Here is a 26,586-nt window from a genome sequence, read left to right as displayed (position 1 = left end):
CACCAGAAACAAAATTGTAGACCTGCACTAGGCTGGGAAGACTGAATCTGCAATAGGCAAGCAGCTTGGTGTGAAGAAATCAACTGTGGGAGCAATAATTAGAAAATGGAAGACATACAAGACCACTGATAATCTCCCTTGATCTGGGGCTCCATGCAAGATCTCACCCTGTGGGGTCAAAATGATCACAAGAACAGTGAGCAAAAATCCCAGAACCACACAGGAGGACCTAGTGAATGACCTGCAGAGAGCTGGGACCAAAATAACAAAGGCTACCATCAGTAACACACTACGCCACCAGGGACTCAAATCCTGCAGTGCCAGACGTGTCCCCCTGCTTAAGCCAGTACATGTCTGGCCCCGTCTGAAGTTTGCTAGAGAGCATTTGGATGATCCAGAAGAGGATTGGGAGAGTGTCATATGGTCAGATGAAACCAAAGTAGAATGTTTTGGTCTAAACTCAACTCGTTGTGTTTGGAGGAGAGAGAATGCTGAGTTGCATCCAAAGAACACCATACCTACTGTGAAGCATGGGGGTGGAAACATCATGCTTTGGGGCTGTTTTTCTGCAAAGGGACCAGGACGACTGATCCGTGTAAAGGAAAGAATGAATGGGGCCATGTATCGTGAAATTTTGAGTGAACACCTCCTTCCATCAGCAAGGGCATTGAAGATGAAACGTGGCTGGGTCTTTCAGCATGACAATGATCCCAAACACACCGCCCGGACAACGAAGGAGTGGCTTCGTAAGAAGCATTTCAAGGTCCTGGAGTGGCCTAGCCAGTCTCCAGATCAAAACCCCATGGAAAACCTTTGGAGGGAGTTGAAAGTCCGTGTTGCCCAGCGACAGCCCCAAAACATCACTGCTCTAGAGGAGATCTGCATGGAGGAATGGGCCAAAATACCAGCAACAGTGTGTGAAAACCTTGTGAAGACTTATAGAAAACGTTTGACCTCTGTCATTGCCAACAAAGGATATATAACAAAGTATTGAGATGAACTTTTGATATTGACCAAATACTTATTTTCCACCATGATTTGCAAATAAATTCTTTAAAAACCAGACAATGTGATTTTCTGGATTTTCCCCCCCATTTTGTCTCTCATAGTTGAGGTATACCTATGATGAAAATTACAGGCCTCTCTCATCTTTTTAAGTGGGAGAACTTGCACAATTGGTGGCTGACTAAATACTTTTTTGCCCCACTGTATGTACATATATTGCAAAGCATAAACTCATTCATATTCACGGTTTACCCCATTTACCTATGTAGTAATCTTATGTCACTTCTCATTTGCTTTTTTGTTAAAATAAACAGCATACAGTATATCAGTCATGCCTGGGACAAGAAGTAAATAGGTATCCACTGTTCTATATGATGACAGAATATACTGTTGCATTAGATTTAGGCCTGTGGAAGTATGCCACAATGGCTATTATACACTTTGGACACTGACAAATAATCCAAAAAGGCCTTAACTGTTTATTGGTTCAGCTGTGAGAATAATCTTAAACCAATGTGAATTATCACTGTGAAAGAAACCATAATGAAGGAAATCTCAGCACAACCAACAAGCTAATTCTAGCCAGAATATATTATTATATATGAATTAATGTATGTTCTTGGAACATCCTAGGCTCCATATAAAAATAAAATTAAACTAGATAGCTCTCAAGAATAGACTTCTTTGTTTCCACTTACTTCTCGTTCCATGTGACATGATTTTGCAGCTTTCTCTAATAGCTCTTCCTGTATTGTTTGAAACTGATTAGTTCTCTGGGCAATGTTGCTTTTTAAAGCAGCACTCTCTTCTTCTGATCTTTCCAGCTTAATACGTAGCTCTTCTAAATGTCTAATTAACATTTGCTTCTCTTTTTCAAACTGTTTACTAATAAGTTCCAATTGTTGGCATTTTGTCCCTTTAAAAATGAGACAATAATTTGACATTTATAAAAATTTAGAAGGTACAATATTATAAAGCCATGCATTTTTATCTAAGTATTGTTAATGTTACAGCCCATTTTTAGATCTGCACTGCTAGTTTAGATGCATATGTTAGTCATAATATTTTGGTGCAGAATCTCCTCTTACGTGGTAGTAAAAAATATAGTAACATAGAACTAAAATGTTTGCTAAATTACATAATCTAAACCCACTTGAAGCCAGCATTTTACCTTGCCTAATAGTGGGGCAAATCCTGTTTTAGATATGTTTAAATATACATATATATTTAAACTGATTTAATAGCCATTTTCTCTTTTGATTAAATAGTTCTGTGAGCATGGTAAGGAATTCTTTTGTACAGAGTTGGTTCATATATCAAGCTGAACTCCAAAGTGGATTGATAATAACACATTGTGTAAACTCAACCACTGTTGTTTATAAACCATAGTTTATAGCTCCGAATGTTGTGTACACCCAACCAATTGTGGTTTATTCAATAAATAATGGCTAAGTAAACCACAGCTTAACACACACTTTCCATGCCCTCAAACTACAGGCCCACAGCAAACAGTAGTTTTAATAGTAAATCTAATGTAAAATAAGTATCAGACAGTATAGTTCTGGCTAGCTTAACTGACCAGCTTACATTTCCCTATGATTCCAGGAAACAAAGACAGCTAATCTGTGAGTTCCTCCAGCTTCAGTATGGACTAAAGTAGGATCAGGGCTTGGTCTAAAAATGGAAGGAACTGTAGTAAAAGAAGTATCCTGAACTCCGGGGGGAGGGGGGATTTGGTATTCTGTTCTTATTGTTAGCCAGGAAGAAACAGGAGGTTGAAGGTAGTCAATGGGGGTCTGCTGGAGTGCTTACAGACAGCAATCTCCTTTCAGTCTTGGTGTGGCTGGAGTAATTTGGCATTGCTGTGATGTGGCAAGGTGGCACCTGGGAAGGAGTTTGTGGGAGAAAACTGGGAAGTGGTTGGGGGTATGCTGGCAGGGGGCTAGATTTCCATGGGAATAGGCAGAGGGAAGTATTATGGTAGGGACTGGTCATGTCATTACAGAATCAACTTGGTGCTATTTGGCCAATCCTAGCCTGAAGGCCTAACATAGTAGCCTTGGTCTCAAGCTTTATTGGTAAATCCCATCTCCATCCAGAGTAAGTCCTTATCCATGTTTTACTTAAGTCTGGTTGGGTGGGTGGTGACAATGTAGCCTTGTCAGACGTTTTCCCATATTTTGGGTCTATCAGCAGGTATGATGCTAGGGCTGGGGGGGATTGTAATCATGATTGTGCATGACACCTTGACTGTGACCAGTTGTACTGCTCTTTTGATATTTGGATGTGACTGCCTGAACATGATGTAAACTGCAGGGATAAACTAGAGCAACTCATTGCTGAGCTGGTGATGGGGTCTCCTAGACTGAATACTGGGAGATTTCAACCTCCACATCTTTAACTTCAGTGCAGCTCAGGGATTCATGGCCTCCATGGCAACCACCTACATACCTGTCCCAAATTATCTCAGCCTTACTCAGGTGTGTAGTCATGTTAGACCTAGTGTTTTTCTCAGAGCAAAAGATGTGTGACCTGAAAATTGAAGACCTTTGCTATAGTCAAATTACTTTCTGATTAAACTGCATGTTGCAGAAATACAGTGTCTTTACTACTGAGGTCATATAACCATTATACATACCTGTCTGATTTCCACTGAGTTTTACTGGTTCAGTTTCTAGGCCGTGCAATTCTTGTCCCTCATCGTCTTCAGAGAAATCTTGACCTAGCTTACAGGCCATATATTCTGCCTGAAGTTTCTGAATTCCTGCTTCTTGAAAGTTAATTTTTTGTCTAAGAGAAATAAGTGTAGGATAATTGGTTTATTTTTTATAACTCATAATCGATTTACTTAATCCTTAACAATTTACAATTAAAATAATACCTTAGCTCTTCTTTCAGGAGACTATCTGTTTCAGAACAATTACTGGATATTTCATTACAACGATTATCCTAAAAAAGATGGGCAAAAACAGACACAAATATAAAACAAAATTTGTTATAATTGATTATTGATTGATTGAGAAATTGTTCATGGACACCATTTGGCCCAAACTAGAAAATCTAATTTTTCAAATAAAATATTTAATCGTATGCTCTTCCACAGAAATCAAAAGCAACTAGAAGTAATTCTGATAGAGATTAGCTAGGATTTCCTCTCATTCCATCCCCATAACACTGTAAGCCATTTTAAATATTGGGAAATTGTGAGGATATTTCCAAAGAATATGTAAGATAAATGTAAAAAAAAGGAAAAAGAAATATATGCTGTATATTTTTTGTCTCCTCTGCATCATTTCAATTTTTTATTTCCTTTTCCTCATTATTAGTTCTTCTTTTACAGTGGGGCAAAAAAGTATTTAGTCAGCCACCAATTGTGCAAGTTCTCCCACTTAAAAAGATGAGAGAGGCCTGTAATTTCCATCATAGGTATACCTCAACTATGAGAGACAAAATGAGAAAAAAAATCCAGAAAATCACATTGTCTGATTTTTAAAGAATTTATTTGCAAATCATGGTGGAAAATAAGTATTTGGTCACCTATGAACAAGCAAGATGTCTGGCTCTCACAGACCTGTAACTACTTCTTTAAGAGGCTCCTCTATCCTCCACTCGTTACCTGTAGTAATGGCACCTATTTGACCTTGTTATCAGTATAAAAGACACCTGTCCACAACCTCAAACAGTCACACTCCAAACTCCACTATGGCCAAGACTAAAGAGCTGTCGAAGGACACCAGAAACAAAATTGTAGACCTGCACCAGGCTGGGAAGACTGAATCTGCAATAGGCAAGCAGCTTGGTGTGAAGAAATCAACTGTGGGAGCAATAATTAGAAAATGGAAGACATACAAGACCACTGATAATCTCCCTCGATCTTGGGCTCCATGCAAGATCTCACCCTGTGGGGTCAAAATGATCACAGGAATGGTGAGCAAAAATCCCAGAACCACAAGGGGGGACCTAGTGAATGACCTGCAGAGAGCTGGGACCAAAGTAACAAAGGCTACCATCAGTAACACACTACGCCGCCAGGGACTCAAATCCTGCAGTGCCAGATGTGTCCCCCTGCTTAAGCCAGTACATGTCCGAGCCCGTCTGAAGTTTGCTAGAGAGCATTTGGATGATCCAGAAGAGGATTGGGAGAGTGTCATATGGTCAGATGAAACCAAAGTAGAATGTTTTGGTCTAAACTCAACTCGTTGTGTTTGGAGGAGAGAGAATGCTGAGTTGCATCCAAAGAACACCATACCTACTGTGAAGCATGGGGGTGGAAACATCATGCTTTGGGGCTGTTTTTCTGCAAAGGGACCAGGACGACTGATCCGTGTAAAGGAAAGAATGAATGGGGCCATGTATCGTGAGATTTTGAGTGAACACCTCCTTCCATCAGCAAGGGCATTGAAGATGAAACGTGGCTGGGTCTTTCAGCATGACAATGATCCCAAACACACCGCCCGGGCAACGAAGGAGTGGCTTCGTAAGAAGCATTTCAAGGTCCTGGAGTGGCCTAGCCAGTCTCCAGATCAAAACCCCATGGAAAACCTTTGGAGGGAGTTGAAAGTCCGTGTTGCCCAGCGACAGCCCCAAAACATCACTGCTCTAGAGGAGATCTGCATGGAGGAATGGGCCAAAATACCAGCAACAGTGTGTGAAAACCTTGTGAAGACTTACAGAAAACGTTTGACCTCTGTCATTCCCATCAAAGGATATATAACAAAGTATTGAGATGAACTTTTGATATTGACCAAATACTTATTTTCCACCATGATTTGCAAATAAATTCTTTAAAAACCAGACAATGTGATTTTCTGGATTTTTCCCCCCATTTTGTCTCTCATAGTTGAGGTATACCTATGATGAAAATTACAGGCCTCTCTCATCTTTTTAAGTGGGAGAACTTGCACAATTGGTGGCTGACTAAATACTTTTTTGCTCCACTGTATATCAAAAAAGGGACTGTAGTTGAAACTTTATAATATTTACCTTTATCAGGAGCCACTATGCTTCCAAGAGCACATTATCAGGGGAAAAAAACAAGAATGACATAGCAGTTCCTGTTTGTAAATGCTTTACCTACATGGTATACTATTGACATAATATTCTAGAAAAATCATCTAAAGTTTATTTTAAATATTTCATTAGCAACTCAGCAATTGACGGGGTACTAGTCAAAGTAAGGCATGTATAAATGGAGCTATCCTGTTCATTCAGAGGAGCTTTTAAAACTTACCTCCTTAAGCAAGAGCCCATATTTCTTCTCATAAATCTTATCTAAGACTGGGGATATCCTCAAAATGGCATCTCAAAGGCTGCCACATGATAAACCCTGAGCTCATACAACATATTTACCACTAGTTTAATGTGACAGCTGGTTCATGCAATATGCTAAGACAATAATTGGGTTACCATAACACCTGGAATCATGTATTACTCACCTCTATTACAGTCCAGGGTAGTTAATGCGTAAATCCCACCATAAAGTAAAACAATAACTATTATAAAGGTTACACAAATTTCTGGCCTTTCTATACAGGAATAGAAGTACTCTTTCCTTTATACAGAGAACAGCTTACATTTTATCTACTCTAGAGTTAATACATGAGTACTAGTCCTGCCTTAGGAACAAAACAAGCTGGATGACCTTGAGCCACTCACTCTCTCTCAGCCCTAGGAAGGAAGCAGTAGCAAACCACTTCTGAAAATCTTGCCAAGAAAACTGCAGAGACTAGTCCAGGCAGTTGCTAGGAGTCAATGCTGACTCAAAGGTATAGACAAAAACACATATACATGCACACAGTTAATAAATCCTTCCAAAATATCAGAGAAATCACTGTACCTTCTTTGATGAGCTTTGGGTCAACTGGGAAATAACATTTTCTAAAGTTTTCAGTTCAATTTTTGAACTTTGAATTTCTTGACAATACAAGTTAAGGTGATCTTTTTGTTGTGCAATTAGTGCTTTTAAATCTTCATTTTCATTTATTAGGGCATTTTTTTCTTCAAGAAGTGCTTTTTGTTCTTGAAGTTTATTTTCAAGCATCTGATTTTTTTGCTGAGAATGTTTGAGCAGAAATTCTATTTCAGACATTTTTGCTTCCATGCTTTTAAGGTTTTGTGTTCCAATACAGTTCTCTTCAGTTAATTGTCTAAAATATAAAACAAAATTAAACAGGTTCTTCAAGATTATGTTATTCTCAACATGACTTCTTTGACAATAATTTTTTGATTCTCAATTTATTTTGAAGGAGGATTCTAAAAATCAGGCTGTGCACTTACATACGCTCTTTTGAATATGAAATCTTCATTCCATCCTAACATTTTCTTTTGAATTCAGTCACAGAAAACTAATAACTAAAATTAAGTATCAATAATCTATACTTGACAACTTGGAGCCTACAGATGCAAAAAAACATACAACTTATCTATTATATAAATTGGCACATACCAATCTCCATTTTTAATATCTATATCTATGTGTGTGTGTGTGTGTGTATTTTATGGGTATATATAGAGAGAGCAGCTGGATAGTGTGGTGGTTAGAGTGCTGTCCTTTGACGTGGGAGACCAGGGTTCAAATCCCAGCTGGTACCTTCCTTACCAGTAGGGATCCTTGGGCAAAGACCCTTTAACGCTTCACCTGCCTACCTCGGATATGAGAGTGTCCTCTCTTGGATATGAGAGAGTCGTGCTGGCTCATATGTCGCCTGGATTAACAAGGTCCGCACCAGATATTGGGAACTAGGACAATCTGACAATAAGTGGGCTACTGGAACAAACCATACATGGACAAGATAAGAGAACCTGGAATTGATGGAATGCTACTACAACAGTAGGCCTAATGAAAGGGGATATATGAAACGTATGAGGGAACTATGGATGGACAGAAGACCTACATCCACACTAATTAAGAAACAGCTAGTTATCAAACATTTCAAGGAGCTGCTCTCACAACTTGAGATAGACCAACTATACATCACTTCCTGGACTAAAGAAGACCTGGAAGAACAACTGAATGCACAGCCAACACCTGAAGCTGTCACTGCTGCCCCCTCCATTACAGAGCACAGCAGCTGATATGAGGAATAAGATCACGAATAAACTAGCTACAGTCAACCCACAAGACCAATTACCAAGGCTCAGTGGAGAAGTACCATCACATAGTATGCTACAAGATGCCAATAGAGCCCTCACGACAATCCCTACTACCACCATAACTCAAACCAAAGAACTGGTATACACTACAGCCACTATCATTCTGGAGATGCTTGGCTACACGATCAAGAACAGCAATACATACCCCCCTTGAAAACGAGGCTAGAGGCTAAGATCAAGGCAACTTGGAGAGAAGTTAGTCAGCTGGTGGAACTACAGAATGGTGTGGAGATTAAGGATAAGACTTAGGTACTGAAAAAATACAAAGGGCTGCCTCCATCTGAAGCCCTAGAGACTGCTAAACAAAGGTTCATAGCACTGGCTATCAGGCTAAGGAGACACACTAGAGGAGCAGAGGCCAAGATAAATGCCCTATTCTCCAGAGAACCATCCAAGATGTACTCCCAATTGCAGCGCAACAACACAGTAACAGCAAAGCGACCAACAGCAGAAACTGAACAGTTCTGGAAGAACTTAATGGGAGAAAGACACATAACACCAGTGCAAAGTGGCTGCAGGACCTGAGAGCAGACCACAGCAATCTCCCAGAACAGGAACCACACCATCACAGTAGCAGACATCCAACAGCAGCTCAAGAACATGAAGACCTGGACAGACATGATCTACACCTACTGGCTAAAGAAACTAACAGCAGTGCATGAATGCCTAGCAGCACAGATGAACCAGCTACTAGCAGCAAGCTCCCACCTACACTGGCTAACACAAGGAAGGACAGTGCTGATCATAAAAGACCCCCACAAGGGAATAGCACCGTCCAACTATTGGCCAATAACCTGCCTCCCCACAACATGGAAAGTCCTATCAGGCATCATAGCTACCAAGCTACAGGACCATATGGGCTAGTACATGAGCACAGCTCAGAAGGGCATTGGGAACAACACCAGAGGCTCAAAACACCAGTTGCTCATAGAGCAGTTGCCCGAGACTCAAGGTCTAGACAGACCAATCTGAGCACAGCCTGGATTGATGACAGGAAAGCCTACGACTCAATGCCACACACATGGATCTGTAAATGCCCACATGGATCTGTAAATGCCTGGCACTATACAAAGTCAACAGGACACTAAGGACCTTCCTCAAGAACTCAATGGAACTGTGGAGGACAACACTGAAAGTCAACTCAAGACAGCTTGCACAAGTGGCCATCAAGTGCGGCATATACCAAGGTGATGCGCTGTCCCCGTTGCTGATCTGCATAGGCTTGAACCCCTTCAGCCAGATAATCTCAAGGACTGGATGCAGATGCTAGTTCAAGAGTGGAACTACCATCAGCCACCTCCTCTACATGGATAACATCAAGCTGTATGCTAAGAGTGAACGAGACATCAACTCGCTGATCCACCTGACACGGATCTACAGTGAAGACACTGGGATGTCATTCAGAGTGGAGAAGTGTGGCTGGATGGCAGTAAAGATAGGGAAAGTAGTTAATGGGGTGGAACTACTAGTGGGCCACATAGGAGACATACAGACCAGCTACAAGTACCTTGGTATCCCATAGTCACATGGGAACCACAATGGAGGAGGCAAGGAAGACAGGAAAATCCAAGTACCACCAAAGGATAAGACAGGTCCTGAAGAGCCAGCTCAATGGGAAGAATAAGATCCATGCCATCAATGCATATGCCCTGCCAGTCATCAGATACCCTGCTGGTATATTGAGCTGGCCAAAGGAGGACATGGAGGCTGCTGATGTGAAGACCCAGAAGCTCCTCACAATGTATGGAAGTTTTCACCCCAAGTCCAACACCCAGAGACTGTACACCAGCCGCAAAGAGGGCAACCTTCAGTCAAAGCCACTGTCCTGAACAAAACCCAGAGCATCCAGGAGTACATCAGTAAGATGGCACCCAAAGATGAACTGCTGAGAGAATGCCTGAGGCAGCAGCAGACAAGGGAAGAAGTTCAAGCAGAGGAAGTGTCATGGCAAGACAAGACCCTGCATGGGTCTTTGACAGATAGCTGAGGTGGCTGACACTGGGAAATCCTACCAGTGGCTGGAAAGAGCTGGGCTAAAAGAAAGCATTGAGGCACTGATTATAGCACTAAGAACAGGCACTAAGCACCAGATCCAAAGAAGCAGGGGTCTACCACCCTAGACAGGACCCAAGGTGCACATTGTGCAGAGAGGCCTCAGAGACAGTCCAACACATAGCGGCAGGGTGTAAGATGCAGGCAGGAACAGCATACACTGAACAGCACAACCAAGTAGCTGGCATTGCGTACAGGAATATCTGCACAGTGTATGGGCTAGACCCTCCCAAGTCTAGATGGGAGATTCCACAGAAGGTTGTGGAGAATAACAGGCCTAAAATCTTGTGGGACTTCCACATCCAGACAGACAGACAGGTACTGGCCAATCAACCAGACATCATGGTAGTAGACAAGAACTAGAAGACAGCGGTGATAGACGTAGTGGTGCCAAGTGACAGCAAAATCAGGAAGAAGAAGTATGAGAAGTTGAAGAAGTACCAGGGCCTGAATGAGGAACTGAGAGGATGTGAAAAGTAAAGGCCAAAGTGGTCCCAGCAGTAATAAGAGCACTTGGGGCTGTGACTCCTAAGCTGGGAGAGTGGCTCCAACAGACCCCAGGAACAGCAGTGCTAGGAACAGCTAAGATACTACGCAGAACCCTCAAACTCCCAGGCCTCTGGTAGAGGACCTGAGATTGAGGAAGACACATACCACCCATAGAGGTGAGAAGGGATTTTTTTTCCTGTGTATGTGGACCATTACTATCTATCTATCTGTCTGTCTGTCTGTCCGCCCGTCCATCCAAACAAACAAACAAATAAAAGTTAATGGCCCATATCTTCTCAGAAGCTAATCGGTTTTAAATGTTTTATGTTTTGGGACTTGCAGCATCAGAGAAAACTGTGCAGTGTTGCCCACTGCCAGAAAGAGGTTAAGAAATGGTGGCTAGATTTGAATGGATTTATCTTTTATAGCAGGTTTCTTTGAACAATAACAATATAGTTTCCTGTAGAGTTTTATGAAAATAAACCTAGCAGCTAAAAACAGAGACTCAGTTTTGCACATAACATCCATTTATAAACCGTAAGACGTGGACAATAAATCAAGGGTTGGCAATCCCCAGCACTCCCCCAGCAATTTCAAATAGTGCTGAATTTTAACAGTGTGAGTTTTTTCCCTTTTCAAAATGAATAAATATATTTTATATCACTTTTTATACGAAAGCATCCAAAAGTGGTTGAGAAAACATAAAATACACTATAAAAAGAATGAATTAAAATAATATAAAAAACATATACAGTAAAAAGGAGTGGAGAAAAGAAAAGGAAAACAGTAGAAAAACATTAATCTAGCTTTCATACAAAAAAGAGACTAGTGGCTAAAGAGACTAGTCTCCAACAGTTGCCTAGAAGATGTAACAGTGGGTGCTTCACAAATTTCAGGGGAGAGAACATTTCAGAATATAGGTGTTACTTCACAGAAGGCATGCCCACAAAGAATCACAAAATAGCACCCTGTGGTTCTAGATACACATAGTAGAGTCCCCCCCCCCCGCATTAATCTTAATAATAAATCAGGTCTATAATGATAAAGGCAGTCCATCAGGTCCCCTTATACCCCTCTCCCATGCCTCTGAAAAAATAGCTCCATATACCTGTTTGGGAGCAATTTTATTATTGGTAACATTTTTCAGGAGGTAAAAAATGGAGTTTAGAATAGAAATGGAGCAAGATTTAATTCTCACTCTTGAAATCCAGAAAAAAATAACAATCCCTCAAACTTTGCCCACCCTTACAATAAACCAATTGTAGATTATGTGACTGGCTGGACAAGTCCCTGCACTTTTCAGAAGTGGCTTGCCATTTCCTGCTTCCTAAGACTGAGATAGAGTGACTGGCCCAAGGTCACCCAGCTGGCTTTGTGCCTAAAGCAGGGCTAGAACTCACAGTCCCTCAGTTTCTAGCCTGATGCCTTAACTACCACACCAAACTGGCTCTCGCAACCTATTTGTTTACAATCTAATATTTAAATTTCAAAATCTAAAATTTCTTCTGTGGACTACAAAACAGTAACACAGAAGAATGTGGAGAATCCACTTGCTCTTAATATACCACTCACCCGCAGTCCACTTACCCTTAATATACTTAATATACTTACTCTTAATATACTTAATACACTTATATACTGGATAAAACATTAACACATAAAAAGATTGTTACTGAGTCGTTATATGGCTTGAGCTGGACATACAAATATTTTCATTTACCATTATCAAATGTCAGAGAAGTTCATGATCCAAACATCGAAGCAATTTTATGTCTGTCTATATACCAAAGTCTTACATAGACAGACACTTACCTCAACTGATCTTTCATGTTTTCAAACTCAGTTTTATAGACATTACATTGTGTCAGCAACTTCTCCTTTTCATTTACACAGTTCATTAACTTTTTTTCTAAAATTTGTTCTTCAACTTGGACCTGAATAAAAGAAAAATGTTATTCAGAATTAATCAATGTGACATCAGAATAATAAAGTAAGGCAGAAATCCTGTTAAACAGTCTAGTACAATATTCTTTGGAAAAGGTTGACTGCTGTAGGAGGAAACATAAAAATGAAAGTGTTTAGTTCCAATGCTTCCATTTGTACCTTTCTATCACTTAGTTGTAGAAAGATCTGAGGTGAGTCTATCTGTCTAAACGAAGATATAGAAATTATATTTCTAGATCTAGTTCATGTTCTATAGGACCAACCACACTAGAACAGAAAGTCAGCATCATACTTAAATTACCACTCTCTATAGTTGCCTAAAAAAGAGGTAAGATGATAAATATTGCTCACTGCATTCACATGTGAAAAATATCTTAGCTTTTTTTTACTGGCTCTAAAACTCCAAAGCTTTGGAGTTTAAAGTAGTAATTACAAAGTAACAAAAGAAAAGAGCCACAGAGATTAATAAACTGAAAGCTATCCCGCTCCTTGTATTTGGATAAACGGTTTTGGCCCAGTCTAAATTTGTTGCAATTTCAGGGGCCTTGAATTATTATAGGCTTATTATAGTTTTACTTAAATAAAAAAAATAAAGCAGGTCCCCTTGGTGCTTTTTTTCTTAAACCTCATGGGAATAAAAAGTATATTGAACTATATCTGTAAAGCACTTAATCCTAATTGGACTCAGATTGAATGCCTCCAAGACAGCGTGGCTTTGAGTTTGTGGGTCTAATGACTCCAGAGAAATACTACCTTTGATTCTGAACAGAGTTATACTCCCCCATGGTACAGATGGCTCACAATTTGGGGGTCCTCTTAAATTGACAGTTCCTACTTGGTTAACAGATGGCAGCTGTGGCTAGGAGGGCTTTTGCTCAGTTACAACTGATATGCCGATTATAACCATTCCTACATCAGGAGGCCCTGCTCACAGTCAATCATGCCCTAGCTACTTCTGACTGGATTACTATAATGCACTGTACATGGGTCTACCCTTGAAGAACATTTGAAAGCTACAGCTGGTACAGAACATGGCAGCCTGGGCAATGATGAGTGAATCCCAGTACACTTGGGTAATCTCACTGCTTCAGCAGCTGTACTGGTTGCCAGTTGACTTCCAAGTGCAATTCCAGCTACTGGTTGTCACCTTTAAGGTCCTGCATGACTCCAGAATTGGTTATCTAAGGGACTGTCTCCTCTCATATTTATTTGCCCATCCAACCAGATTGAATAGGGTCCCATCTTTATGTGACTGCCATTTGATAGGACCCTGAAAGTGGAGATTTTCAATAGACAACCCCCCACGCCCACACACTCTCTCTCCTTGCACAGATTCAGTCAGTACTGGCCCTCCTGTCAAGACCTATCTGTTCCATCTAGTACAGGAGGAGGGTAAGCTGTGATTAAAGCTGAGGTTTACAAGTACATGACTTTTATATTTTCTGTTTTTTACATTTTTGAATTTGATTTTTATATATAATTTGAGGGTTTTTTTTTTATTTCTTTCTTTGTAGGTGTTATTTTATCATCACTTAGCTGCCTAGAGCTTTGGTGAATGGGTGGTATGCAAATGAAGCAAGTAAATAAATAAATAAGAAAGGAATCATATGCATGTCTATTCAATTATCAGTTCATTTAGGACACGTATGCTTTCTCCTGGGTAAATCTGTATCCTTATGTATTCTTATAAACTAGAATTATATTCTCTCTCTACCCTCCAAACTTAAATTTCTACTCTTGTGCCTTTAACAGCAAGGAATTATGCTTCTGATATGAATCTGATTTTTGTTGGTCAAAGTTGCAATTACAGCAGAGGCAAAAGCATATTAGAGAACAGTAGACACTTTAGTTTTAGCACTAATACTTGAGTTCACAGCTGCATGGTATATTAAAAATTCTATTAAAATTACTAATATCTTGGGAGTCTTTTCTTACCTTTTCCAGTTTATTAGTTATTTTCTCTTTGTATTGTTTAAATGTTCTTGTCAACTCCTCAGCATTATACAGTGCTTCATTTCTTTGCTGTTCAGTTCTTTAAATGAAAAAAGCTCAGTTTGAACAGATAAAACAAAATAATGGGTCATCAACAAAAAGACAAATTTAATACAACAATTGAACAACAGAGAATAATACATATCTGTTGGATTACTTGCAACTGTATCTCAATTTTTAAAAAGCTTTACAGACACTTACATGATGATCTTCAAAATGACAAAGAACTCAAATTACATGTTTTTTTCATGAGAAATTAAGAGTAAATTTAGCTTTGGTCAAACATTCTTTCATAAGCAGAACTATTCTGAATATGGCTTGGAGCACAGCAGTAAACTTCAACCTGAGTACTTATAGAATATGCTCATTCACTAAAACAGAGCAACAGCATAAGTGGATTGAAATCTATTTTCAAACCAGTAAATTCAACTCTGAAAGCAAAACCCGAAATGCATGCAAACTGGAAATGTCAAATATTATTTCCTCCCCCCCCACACACTAGAAAACTGCACAAGTGAGGGACTACCATTTATTTCCATGCCAATAACAGCTTTGCAGATGGAATGGTCAGATGCAGAAAACAAAGAATCCACTGTTTGTTTAGCACTCTGCATCTTCAAACCAGTTCTTATAATATTAAAAGGTAGGCTTGGATAGGGAATCCTCTATTTCTACATGCTTTACATCATGGCTTTCTTTATATCACAATCCTGAAACTATAAACAAAAGAGAGAAAAACAGCAGGGCTATTTCGATGTTTCTGCAGAATGATCACTGTCTTTGGCCGTCCCCAATTGTTACCTAGCAGCAGCCATTTCATCAAAATACCCAATGATCCTGCCAGTCGTAATAATTGTAAATTTAAGCAGATTACTGAGCCAGTATTTTTCTTTCTTCCCCTATTCAATTTTGCCTTGTCTACTATATCTTTTACATTATAATCTTAATTATATAAATCTACTGAACTGTGTAAAGTTCTTTAGGAGCTATTTTTTTGTTAAACAGCCATTTAAAATGTTTTACTAAATGAATATGTATTATAACACTATTTAATAATATCTAATAAATGTGCACGTATATTTTGTTTTATCTATCTTTTTCCAAGAATTGTGCTTGGTGAAAGAGAAAGGAAATGAGACAGATAAGGTACAGGATTTCCTTTGGACTCACACTGCATAGCACCTCAATAAAGTTATTAATAATAAAAAAACCCAAAAGATTCCACTTATCTAAACCTATTATTATATTGTTGGTCGCAAAGTCAGCCAGATGTTTAGACTGGATCTGGCATTTTCATCCACCTATCAAGTCCTTCCCAAGGACCTGGGATAGGCAGATGTTGTTTGATGGTGTTAAAGGTATCGTCACAGGATGTAAGCTGTTCCAAATAAAGCTGCCTTTTGCAGCTTTATCATCATCATCATCATCATCATCATCATCATCATCATCATCTCTTATGGTTGGTTGCACAGTCAGCCAGATGCTTAGACTGGATTTGGCTATTATTATTATTATTATCATCATCATGATCATCATTATTAAATCCACTGCAGGACTGACGGTTACTGACTATAATCTACCATTCTGGTCCAGTGCAGGATAGTAGATGGATGTTTTTTGACTTCCCACTCTAGGGCTGAGAGAGAGTAAATAATATATTTCCCTAATAATGTTTGATGTTCTTTAAATATTTCTAAGGCTAACCTATCTCTTATTATCATTTCAGTCTAGAAAGAAAAGGAAGGCATTAAAATGTAATAATTCTGTAATATTTTTTTAAAACTCAAAGAAACAAAGAAAATAGTAATAGATTTAAAAATAATTCATTAAGAATTCCAAATAACATGGAAATTCTTGTTTTCTTCATTCATTCCTCCTTATGATGGACAGCACAACCCACATATATTTCCTCAGGGCCTTGATATACGTATACAAAACCATTATGTCCCACTTATCAAAATCAAACATAAAAAAACTAAGTTTAACAAATGTAATATACCTGAGAAAGCACTGCTATCAGCATGAATTTCTCTTAAGATCAAGGAATTTTTATTGGTTCAAAAAGCAGTACAACCTGCTGATTTGTTTATATATTCAATATGCACACAAACATACTACTTAAAAATATTGTTCAGCATCTTAAAAATTACTCTGTAGCGAAAATTTATATTGTCAGGTTTCAGAATTAAAAATAAAAAATGCATATAATTTGTTACCTTTTTCCTTGTTTGGCCCATCCAATTAAATCACACTTCATTTTTTTATAATCCTCCTTTAATTTGTTCAAATCATATTCTTTTTTCATTAGCATTTTCTGGCTTTTCTCTAATTTATCTTCTGTATCTCTAAAGACAAATGAGAATGCAGCTTTTTAAAATAAAAAATGTAAGTAAAAAATAGTAAGTTTACTTATAGCAAAGATATTAGGTAATGAATATTAACAGCTAGAGAGCACTCTCACCTCCCCAACTCCAATCCTATTTCCAGTATAAAGATTTGAAATAAATGGCCAGATTAATATACTAAAGATCAGAATATTATTTACAGGTAGTCCTTGATCACATAGATTTTCTCCATGATGATCTAACCCTAACTTTTTATTTCAGGTCTCCTAATGGTGTACTCATCGCCAATGTAACTTGAGTCTGTCCACCTTGCTGATAGTCATCTTGTTTTCTTTTCTTTCATCCTTCCTTGCATTAGAGCCTTTTCCAGAGAGCTCGGTCTTCGCATAATGTGTCTGAAGTAAAATAATTTGAGCCTTGTCATTTGTGCCTTGAGTGAAATCTCTGGGTTGATTTGTTCGAAGATCCATTGGTTTGTTTTCTTGGCTGTCCACAGTATTCTCAGGAGTCTTCTCCAACACCAAAGTTCAAAGCCATCAATGCTCTTCCTAGCCTTCTTCAAAGTCCAACTTTTGCTTCCATCGAGCTTCACAGGGAACACCATGGTTTGTGCAATTCTGATCTTTTTTTTTAATTAAGAACTTTATTATATTATATTATATTAAGAGTACAATTAAAAACAAAAAAAGAGAATACAGTAAAGATAGAAAATAGAACTAAAAGAAAAAAGACAAAAACTAAAATAGTGTAGATAGATAGAAAAATAGAATGGAAAACGACTTCCGACTATCTCCCATACAGATATAAATACAAATTAGGAGAAAGTTAATCTCTTACCACTAATTAATCCAAATTCACATTATTTCTATCAACACAAACCACCTAATTATTAAAACCCACAATCAATACTTTCATTTTTCCCCGCAAGCATGTAATCTAAAAAGGATTGCCATAAGGAGATGAATTTAAAAAATGATATTATCTCTTATTAATACTATTAATTTTGCCATTTAAGCCAAGTCCATTAGTTTAATAATCCATTCTTCTGCTGTAGGTATTTGTGGGACCTTCCATCTTTCTTGGCTTGTTCATCTTCCAGATTCATCTATAACAACATCTTATACATTTTAACAATAACATATTCATCATTTATACAAAAACATTCAAACAGTTGCATATAAGTAGATCAATAAGATATAAAGCCTTCTAACTCTATTCTTTTATTTTAAAATTTGATTCACCCTATCCCTTCTAATTTTTCCCAACAAAAGAGGATTTTATTCTTTTTCAAAGTATCTGTCAGAACAACATAATCCTTTCCCTTCCTTGAAATCCTTACTGATATTTCTTTAGGCATAGTTATAACCATGTTTTCAGTGTTAGGTTTAAAACCAAACTGTACTTGAAAGACCAACACATCTCTTGGCTTAGCATATACAGTTGCATACTTAGAATTTATACAAAGAATTTTCTCTATTTCATCCATCATATTTATTAAATTTTCTTCTTTAATCTCAGAAATTTCCCTGGACCTTAAAGTTCTTTATTTCTCAATTCCAGTAGTACAGCTTTATTCAACTCTTTGTCCCTCTCACTTTCCAGCAAGTTGACTGTGTCATTAACTTTTTTATTTCCTTCTTCCAATTCCTTTTCAATTTTGTCCAATTTTTGGTCAAGCTTTTTGTCAAGATCAGCAAATCTTAAATCAAATATTTGGTTAACACTTTGAATAATGGTTTGTGTGATTTTTAAAGTATATTTTTCAAACATGCCTTTCATCCAATCAAGTTCACCAAATCCATGCCTTATATGCTTTCTGGTGGCCATTATTTCTGTTTCTTCTTCTTTCCACCCTTAGTTAAAAATTAAAGAAAGGAGAAAAGGAAAGCTCTTTCTTTCGATAGTTTCCAATTTAATATTTTCACTCCCTCTTGTGGCCAAAAGTGATATTTCCCAAATGCAAATGTAACTGGATAGCCACAACAAACAGCAAGATGGGGGGGGGGGCAAATCAGCAACCAATCACAGCTTGGAAAAGTCAGCAGATTTTGCTTTCTCACAAACTAGCAACAAAACAAAAGAGGGTCGAATCTGCAGCCAATCATAACTTGAGAAAATCACCAAACCAAAACTTTCCCCCAGCATTTAAGAATAAATCTCTCTCAATTCCATAAAAAAAAAAAAAAATGTAAAATTCTTCCTTTTTAAAAGCAAAAGTAAAATATAGATAAAAATAATCTCCTAAAAGTGTAGAAAACTTCTTTGAAAACATTAAAACTTCCAGATTGCATGCTCTTATTTCAATTCTTCAAATACAATACAATGCACTTTAAAAGTCCCAAAAAATAAAGTCCAACCAAGAGAAAAAATACTTCTGTAGTGGAGATAGTGTCAGGATCTACGCAAGCTATAACCTTTGATTGCTTTTAATTTAGTTTTATTATGCCTAGTAAAGAGTTAATAGAAAGAATGTTAGTTGCAGGCCGCTTGCTTGAACCTGCCATTGAAGGGGGGAGAGGAGGTCAGGTGCTGTTATCTTTATCTCTACACAGGCATCTCCAAGGCCAAGTGTTGTGAGAACCGGAGCAAGGCGCGAAGAATTTCAAGCGGGAAAAGAAAGGAGCAAGGGGGGAGCTTGGGGCTTAAAAAGGGAACAGTTTTGCTTGTAGAATTAGACTCAACAATCTATGCTGCTGTGCACTTCTCCTAATGAAGAAATCTTTAATGGAACTATTTAGTCTCCAGCGGATTTACTGAACTTTGGGAATGAGTGTGCAGACTCTGACAGATAGCCTCTTTAAATTCTTTAAATAACTTACAGCAAAAGTGATTTTAGCGGTGGGGTGGTAATGTCTCTTTCAGAGGCTTTAAACACGACATCGACAAGCTGATCCGCCCGCTTCCCAGCCGAACGCTCACCGTTCATTTGCGATCCACGTGCGTTCGATAAACTATAGCTGTCCAGAAGACACATGGCGCGATTTGATGGCTTCCCCTTGCCCAGAGAATGCTTTGTGTCTCAGAAAAAATTCCTGAGACACCAAATTAACCATGTTTAACACTCCAGCTTCAGAGGAACTTCAGCCGGAAGGACCTTCCGCCATATTGTCCTCCACCGGAAGTCCCTGTGCAATTCTGATCTTTGTAGGTATATAAACATCATGGCATTTGAATATCTTTTCCAATGTTTTTATGGCTGCTTTACCTAGTGCAAGTCTATGGCTTATTTCTTGACTGCTTGTTCCTTTACTGTTGATCCTAAAAGGCAGAAGTATCCACAATCTCAACATCTTCATTGTCAAGTCTAAGGCTGTTGTTGAATCTGTTATCATTAGTTTGGTATTTTTTATATTTAATATTAGTCCCATTTTGTTCACTGTGCTCCTTATTACTAGAGCTTCCAAATCTATCAGAGAAGCCTCATCAGCAAAGCACAGGTTACTGATGTTTTTCCTCCAATTTAAAAACCATGTTCATTTTCTTCCAATCCAGCTTTCAATATGTATATCCTCCTGATTGTGAAAACAACACTCTTCCTTCTTTTATTTTAAAGACTTACATGGTTTTTCATGTTCTGAGTAGTAAATAGTATAATCTTCTTCCTGAAAGTGTCCAGTTCCAGTCCATATCAATTCACTGATGTTTAAACTGTCAATGTATATTTAGACTGTAGTTATTAAAAATAAGTCATGATTAAACTGTGGTTTAAGATGTTATGTGTTCCTAAACCATAAATTAGTAGCCTGTCTTCAGATATCTCCAGAAACTGCAAATAATACAGAATCAGAAATAGATGCTCATGTCCTTGTTTAGCACAAGACAAAGAACTGGGGAATGTGCAAGTTTGAAGCAAGACAGCTTCAAATAATATAGATCATAGCTTTCCATCATACTTGAACTGAGACTCACTGAATATGCATCCTTAACATGATCCTATTTTTACTGGAGGGAAGTAAATTCTATTGAAATCAATGAAATCATATCCAGGAATTAGAAATTCAATCAAGACAATGTTGATTTCAATATGAGTATGGATCAGTTCATATCTTATTTTCAGAAAGGAAATCCCAATTTGATACAGTGTTCAAACTTTCATCTCAACATGGAATGAGAACCAAGCTCCCACTGGAAACTACTGAGTGAACCAACCTTGCAAAGTAGAAAAATTAATTTAAAAAATTATTACTTTAGAAGACTATCCTGAGCTTGAATGTCTGCTTCCAAGCTTGCTATCTGTTCTTCTAACATTGGAATATTGACTGAATGTGTACCCAAAGCAGATTCCAGGAAAGATACCTGCAACAATAAGGGGGAAAGGAAGAATCCATTATTGCTTTCTGAACATGATCATTCGCACACTCATTCAATTACAAACTTCCTTTTTCAGTCTATTTCTTTGCTAATTCCCAGTAGACTAATAATTCCAATAATTCCCAATAGAAATAGATTATTTCTTTACTAATTCCCAATATGTTTAATCTGCATATAGTATAATCCTTTAAGTTGGTAGATAACATAGTAGAAATAAAAATATCTATCAAGGACATATGCCTTTTTTCACTTAAAGATATACTTTGACAATTATAGCGTAAAACAAAGCTGTAAAAATGTTGCCAAGTTTGGACTGCTTCATGACTAAAATTTTTTGGTGGCCTAAGATTTCTGCAGATGCTTAAAATGTAATGTGTGAAAAAAATATAGGTATCTCTCAAGTTTACAGTCTGTCGCAAAACCAGGTAGCCTTTTTCTTTATATAATATGGAGCAATGGTTTCAATATAGTAAAAATACATGCCATTTTAAGGATTGACTCCTCCAAATCTGAACCAAGGGAATATTAAAAACTGCAGCTAAGTATTCATAAGTGCTGCTAACTTAAGAACTTTATATATTTCACATCAAGGTAAAGGAGAAGAATATTATAGGATATAATTAACAATACAGCATGTATTAAAACAAATGTACTTTTTAAGATACCTACTTGTGCTCTTGTCTGGTTCAGTTCAAACTTCATAGTTTCAATTTCATTCATTAGTTTGTGGTTCTGGGAAATTAATGAAGCATTATTTTCCCGGACTACATTCAATTTGTCCCTTAGTAGTTCATTTTCCTCTTCCATGCTCTTATCAAAAGCTAGTGACTACCAAAAAAAAAAAAAAAATAGCACTTGTAATATTTATCAACACAAATACTGTTCATTAATTTTTATGACCAACAATATCAGGATTTGGGACAAACAAATCCGTAAGTTATATAGGCATACTGCTAGAAACGAGCAAATTCCTGAATAATTACTTTGTTCCTAGGTTTCCTTGGAGAATCACTGTTATGCCAAGACATTTTGCTCACAGTACTGTTCTGTAATTCAGAAGGATCCACAAGATCTTCCAGTGTTAAAATTTCAAGCTCACTGTCATGAACGCTGAGGTCAGAATTATGTGAATTATTACTGGAAAAACAAAAACAAAATAAACACATTCCTTTTATTCTTTTTTCACCAATTCTTCTTACAGAAGATCTCAAAGTTAGGATATAAACACAGTGTAAATCAAGTTTATCAGCAAATAAAATTTAGTTCTACATAGTTATACCTATAAAGCTGTTCTCCCAAGTCTTCTAAAGTTCTTTCTGTTTTCTTTAGGTGACTTCTTATTGCTACAATGTTAGCAAGCAAATCTTCCACATCTTCATGGTGGTCACTGGAAGCCCATAAATTAGGTTCCATTTATATTCATTTGTCTGAAATAAATAACTAAGAGGAGAATAGTAATATAATCTCCTACCCTGTTTGAAAAATGGCTTTTTAAACCTCATTATTACAAGAAAGCAAGAGCTAATAGAAATGAGATGTTAACGCTAGCTACACAAATACATTCAGCCATTTTCATACTACCATTCTTAACATTAATAACTGGCAGGCAATTACTGGTTTGGAAACAAACTTCAATTCATGGTCATTTTTAATTTACAAGGAAACTGTAAGTTGTGTAATGATACCCATAAAGCAAAACAATTATGAATATAACAAGTAGGAAAAAGTGTCCTACATAGACAAAGGGTGCATAATTCACATACTATGGATAATAGAAATCCAACCAACACAGGGCCTATACTGTATTAATCTGAATCCATGGAGGTTGATTTCAACATAGTGCTGCTTATAATGTTGTACTCCTTCATATTAATACATTAGTATTCCTTAGATACTGATGTATGGTGTTCCTCAGGGTTCACTCTAGAACTTTATTAGGAAAATCATCAAGGCACTTGGGGTTGTTAATGAGAAGTTAATGCACACTGCTATTTCTCCTTTTCCATCTGTTACCAGGAAAGGTGCTGATATACTAAATCTGTGTCTAGTGGCAGTGATGAATTGGATGAAAGCTAAATTGTGATTTAATCCAGACAAGATGTTCCTGATTAGACCACTAAACTAGAACAGAATTTCAGCCTGGATGAAATAGCACTCTAGAAGAATCAGGCTCATAGTTTGATACTTACAGATTTAAGATCTCTTTATTTATGAAGACAACATAGGTATTATTTCAGTATATTATCTATTACCTGGTTTATTGAACAGCTTTTTTGTAACTGAAATCATTTTTTTCTTTTAAAGTTTTTTAGAGTTACACTAGTTTTAACTGGTTTTCTGAGTGGTAGACACCACTCATTTTAATCTGTATTTACACTTTTGATGTCACCCTCTTATACATTGAGCTGATGTGAATGTTAACATTATTTAACTTTATTTTTTACAACTTATACTAAATTAAGCCATTTTCTGAATTTGCACAAGACAGCCAATCCTAACCAACAGTCTAGGTTCATATGAAATATTAAACAATGAAGTTTTTTTTTAAGACTAGAATCAATCAAGTTTAACATGCGATGTGGTTTTTAACTGACTTGGTGAGCCCAGGCCCAGGATGCTCTGGCAGACAAAGAATTAGGGCTTTATAAAAAACAAATGACAAAAATGAGTTCAATCATATCATCCAAAGATAAGAAAGCCTGAAGCTGTCACTAATTCCTCTAGCTCAGTGTTTCTTAAAGTGTGGCCCTAGTATCCCTGAGAGTCCCTCAAGTCCCTCTCACGGGTCACTGAAATCAAATTATTTGCCGCATATTGAAGATATTTGCAAAAATTTAAAACAATGACACTCTTCTCACTATTTTGTTAAAAAATAGATTTTTTTCATAGAAAATGTTTTATTTATGTTAATATCTAATGGGTTTAATATTACTTTTACATGATTCAATAAATAAATATTCTATGAGTGCATCCATTTTAATTTTTAATATGGTAAACATTAATAAATATAACCCATACAAACAAAAGCTCTTTTGGGGTCCTCCAAAATTTTTTTAAGTGAGAGCAAAGTGAGGTCCTGAGAGCAAAAAGTTTAAGAAACACTGCTCTAGCTCAATGTACACAATTACAGTCTGAGCCAGATCCAACGATTCTTCCTATCATATCAGAATGGCGCCTTTTCCACAGAAGCGCTTCTCCGTCGCCTGAAACTCAGTTCGTTCTCCGCCACGACCAACCAGTTGAGACTCTTAATATTTGTCCCTCACCTCTATGTGATTTCATATTTTCTCTCAGTGCTCTGAGTCCGCAAAACGCTCCCCCTGAGGGCCACCGCCACCTTTTCTCCCGCAGCTCCTGAACCGCCTCGGCGACGCGGGTTCCAGGCCAGAGCTTCCCGTTGCTTAGCAATGCTGCTTTCCTCCTCCCCCCACTTCTATACAGTGGGCGCTCTTTGTGTCCCCAGTGAACTCAGAGAGCGCCGCACCACAGTGATCCAAATATAAAAGAGCCCCAAACGCCCTCAGACGGACAGTTGGGAATAACGTTACAACAGCAACCCTCCTAGATAGGCTAGAATTGGCGATCCCATGAAAATCCCTCTTACCCCCTCCCTCTATGTTTTATAAGTAGTCAGCGTAGCACTTTGCTTTCGCGTTTCAAATCGCGGTCCTCGGAACAACTAGCTTTCACCGCGCGGGACGCAGAAAAACTCCGTGAACAGTAGAGAAGACGCTTAAAAGGAAGCGGTCGTCCTCTACTGGTTCGCTATATCCCCTCCTTGTACCCTTGGGAATGGTAGTTCTGTGGGGTTCATTCTTTCTGCTCCCCGCTCTTATTTGAACGCGCGGCTGACTACATTTCCCACAGTGCCTTGCAAACTCAGACCCCTTAAAGCACCTCCTTTCACCCTTAGAGGTCGACCCACATTTTAAAAAGGCTGTCTCTTTCTTAACACAACCCGCCTCCACGAGCTGTGCATTGTGGGTATCCTTTCTCCCCCGCCCCCCAGCGTCAGCCCGTACATCGCTCCACCCCGTACATCCCAGCGCGTGAGACCAGCGAGCGTTTGCGGTGGCGCGTGCGTTGTGGTTGCACGGCTCGCGATTTCCAGACTTTCCCGCTTGCTCAGCGTTGAGAACGCGGCGAGGATGGGGACGGCGACTGGGCAGCGTTTGTTCGTCTTCGTCTCGTTGCTGATGCTGCTGCCTCCACCACCGCCTAGAGCTTTGGGGTTTGTTCCTTCTCTAGACAGCGACTTCACCTTCACGCTACCCGCCGGCCGGAAGGAGTGCTTCTTCCAGACTATGAAGAAGGAGGCCATGCTGGAGATCGAGTACCAGGTGAGGAGGGAGGTGGAAGATCGGGAATCGTCGCCTTTCTGAAGTCTTTGGAATCGTGACAGCAAGAGGGGTCAGCTCGTGTGTTCATAGGCGCCCCAGTGCCCAGTGTCAAGTTCAGTGCCCGAGTTCCAAGAGCCAGTGGGCACATCCAGGAAGCCAAGAGAGAAAACTTTTGACTCAACCCGCAAAGGAAAATATTCCCACCAAAGAGGAAGAATGCACCAGCAAAGACACTGTCCAGGAAAAGGTTCAGATGTGTGGTTTCCAATTTTTACTGCACACTTTCATTTTCGGCTGTAGAGAGCAATGACATACAATACTGGTCACTGTGCCCAGATTCACACTGGGGATTGGCAAGGCAAGAACCTTGCACTAATACTGCAGAGACAAATAGGATTATGTGAAGATACTCATTTTGCCAGCTTCTCTGTTTTGTTTTGGCTTTAATATAGAAGTAGCAAATCAAATACTTGGAACCCATTTGCCTTCATTATTCTCAATACCAAAACTTTAAAGAATCAAGAATCCACATCACTGGCCCTCTAGCCTTCCCCAACTTGGTACATTCCAGATGGTTACAGATCCCATCATTTCTTGGCCATGCTTGCTGGGAATAGTGGGAATTTGAGTCCTACATGTACATGGGATGGCTACTCTAGCTTGAGGGAATGTGGCAGTTCATGTTTGTTTTACAGAGCAAACAGACTGGCGAAATATCAATGAACAAAGCTTGATCAAGCTGGTTTTTAGATGTTCAAACTGACAAGTCTACATAACAAAATTCTGGAATGTACTTAGATTGTGAGAGCCACATAAGCCTAAGATGAACTGAGATGAACAGATAGTTTAAATGAGTATTGAACCGCGTTGGAAATGAGCAATGTTTCTACTCCAGTGGCATGGAACCACCTGTCATGCTTATTGTTTATGTATGTTGTTACTCTATTCTGTATTTC

The 26,586-nt window shown here is 38.4% G+C and overlaps 2 protein-coding genes across 4 annotated transcripts in view; one reads left to right on the top strand and one right to left on the bottom strand.

The window, feature by feature from the left end:
• CCDC18 (coiled-coil domain containing 18) overlaps nt 1–25,028 on the bottom strand; it is a 57,898-nt gene extending 32,870 nt beyond the window's left edge. For all 3 annotated transcript variants that reach the window (XM_088154182.1, XM_088154183.1, XM_088154184.1), the window contains exons 1-12: nt 24,557–25,028; nt 22,570–22,730; nt 22,274–22,427; nt 21,960–22,118; nt 21,166–21,275; nt 16,851–16,979; nt 14,578–14,674; nt 12,511–12,632; nt 6,842–7,151; nt 3,887–3,954; nt 3,644–3,795; nt 1,704–1,921 (exon numbers count right to left, since the gene is read on the bottom strand). In XM_088154182.1, the coding sequence (XP_088010308.1) occupies nt 1,704–1,921; nt 3,644–3,795; nt 3,887–3,954; nt 6,842–7,151; nt 12,511–12,632; nt 14,578–14,674; nt 16,851–16,979; nt 21,166–21,275; nt 21,960–22,118; nt 22,274–22,427; nt 22,570–22,703 (1,653 nt within the window). In that variant the 5' untranslated portion in view covers nt 22,704–22,730; nt 24,557–25,028. The remainder of the gene's footprint in view (nt 1–1,703; nt 1,922–3,643; nt 3,796–3,886; nt 3,955–6,841; nt 7,152–12,510; nt 12,633–14,577; nt 14,675–16,850; nt 16,980–21,165; nt 21,276–21,959; nt 22,119–22,273; nt 22,428–22,569; nt 22,731–24,556) is intronic.
• A 288-nt stretch (nt 25,029–25,316) lies between these two features.
• The window catches only part of TMED5 (transmembrane p24 trafficking protein 5), a 6,830-nt gene continuing 5,560 nt past the window's right edge, over nt 25,317–26,586 (top strand). Inside the window, exon 1 of the mRNA XM_007420275.4 lies at nt 25,317–25,630. Within this exon, the coding sequence (XP_007420337.1) occupies nt 25,439–25,630 (192 nt within the window). The 5' untranslated portion in view covers nt 25,317–25,438. The remainder of the gene's footprint in view (nt 25,631–26,586) is intronic.

This window comes from Python bivittatus, unplaced genomic scaffold (assembly GCF_059951505.1).
Source record: "Python bivittatus isolate LINGU-HERP-01145 unplaced genomic scaffold, Pbiv_v1 ctg000700_np1212, whole genome shotgun sequence".
Taxonomy (NCBI): domain Eukaryota; kingdom Metazoa; phylum Chordata; class Lepidosauria; order Squamata; family Pythonidae; genus Python; species Python bivittatus.
This window is presented reverse-complemented; position numbering and strand designations above follow the sequence as displayed.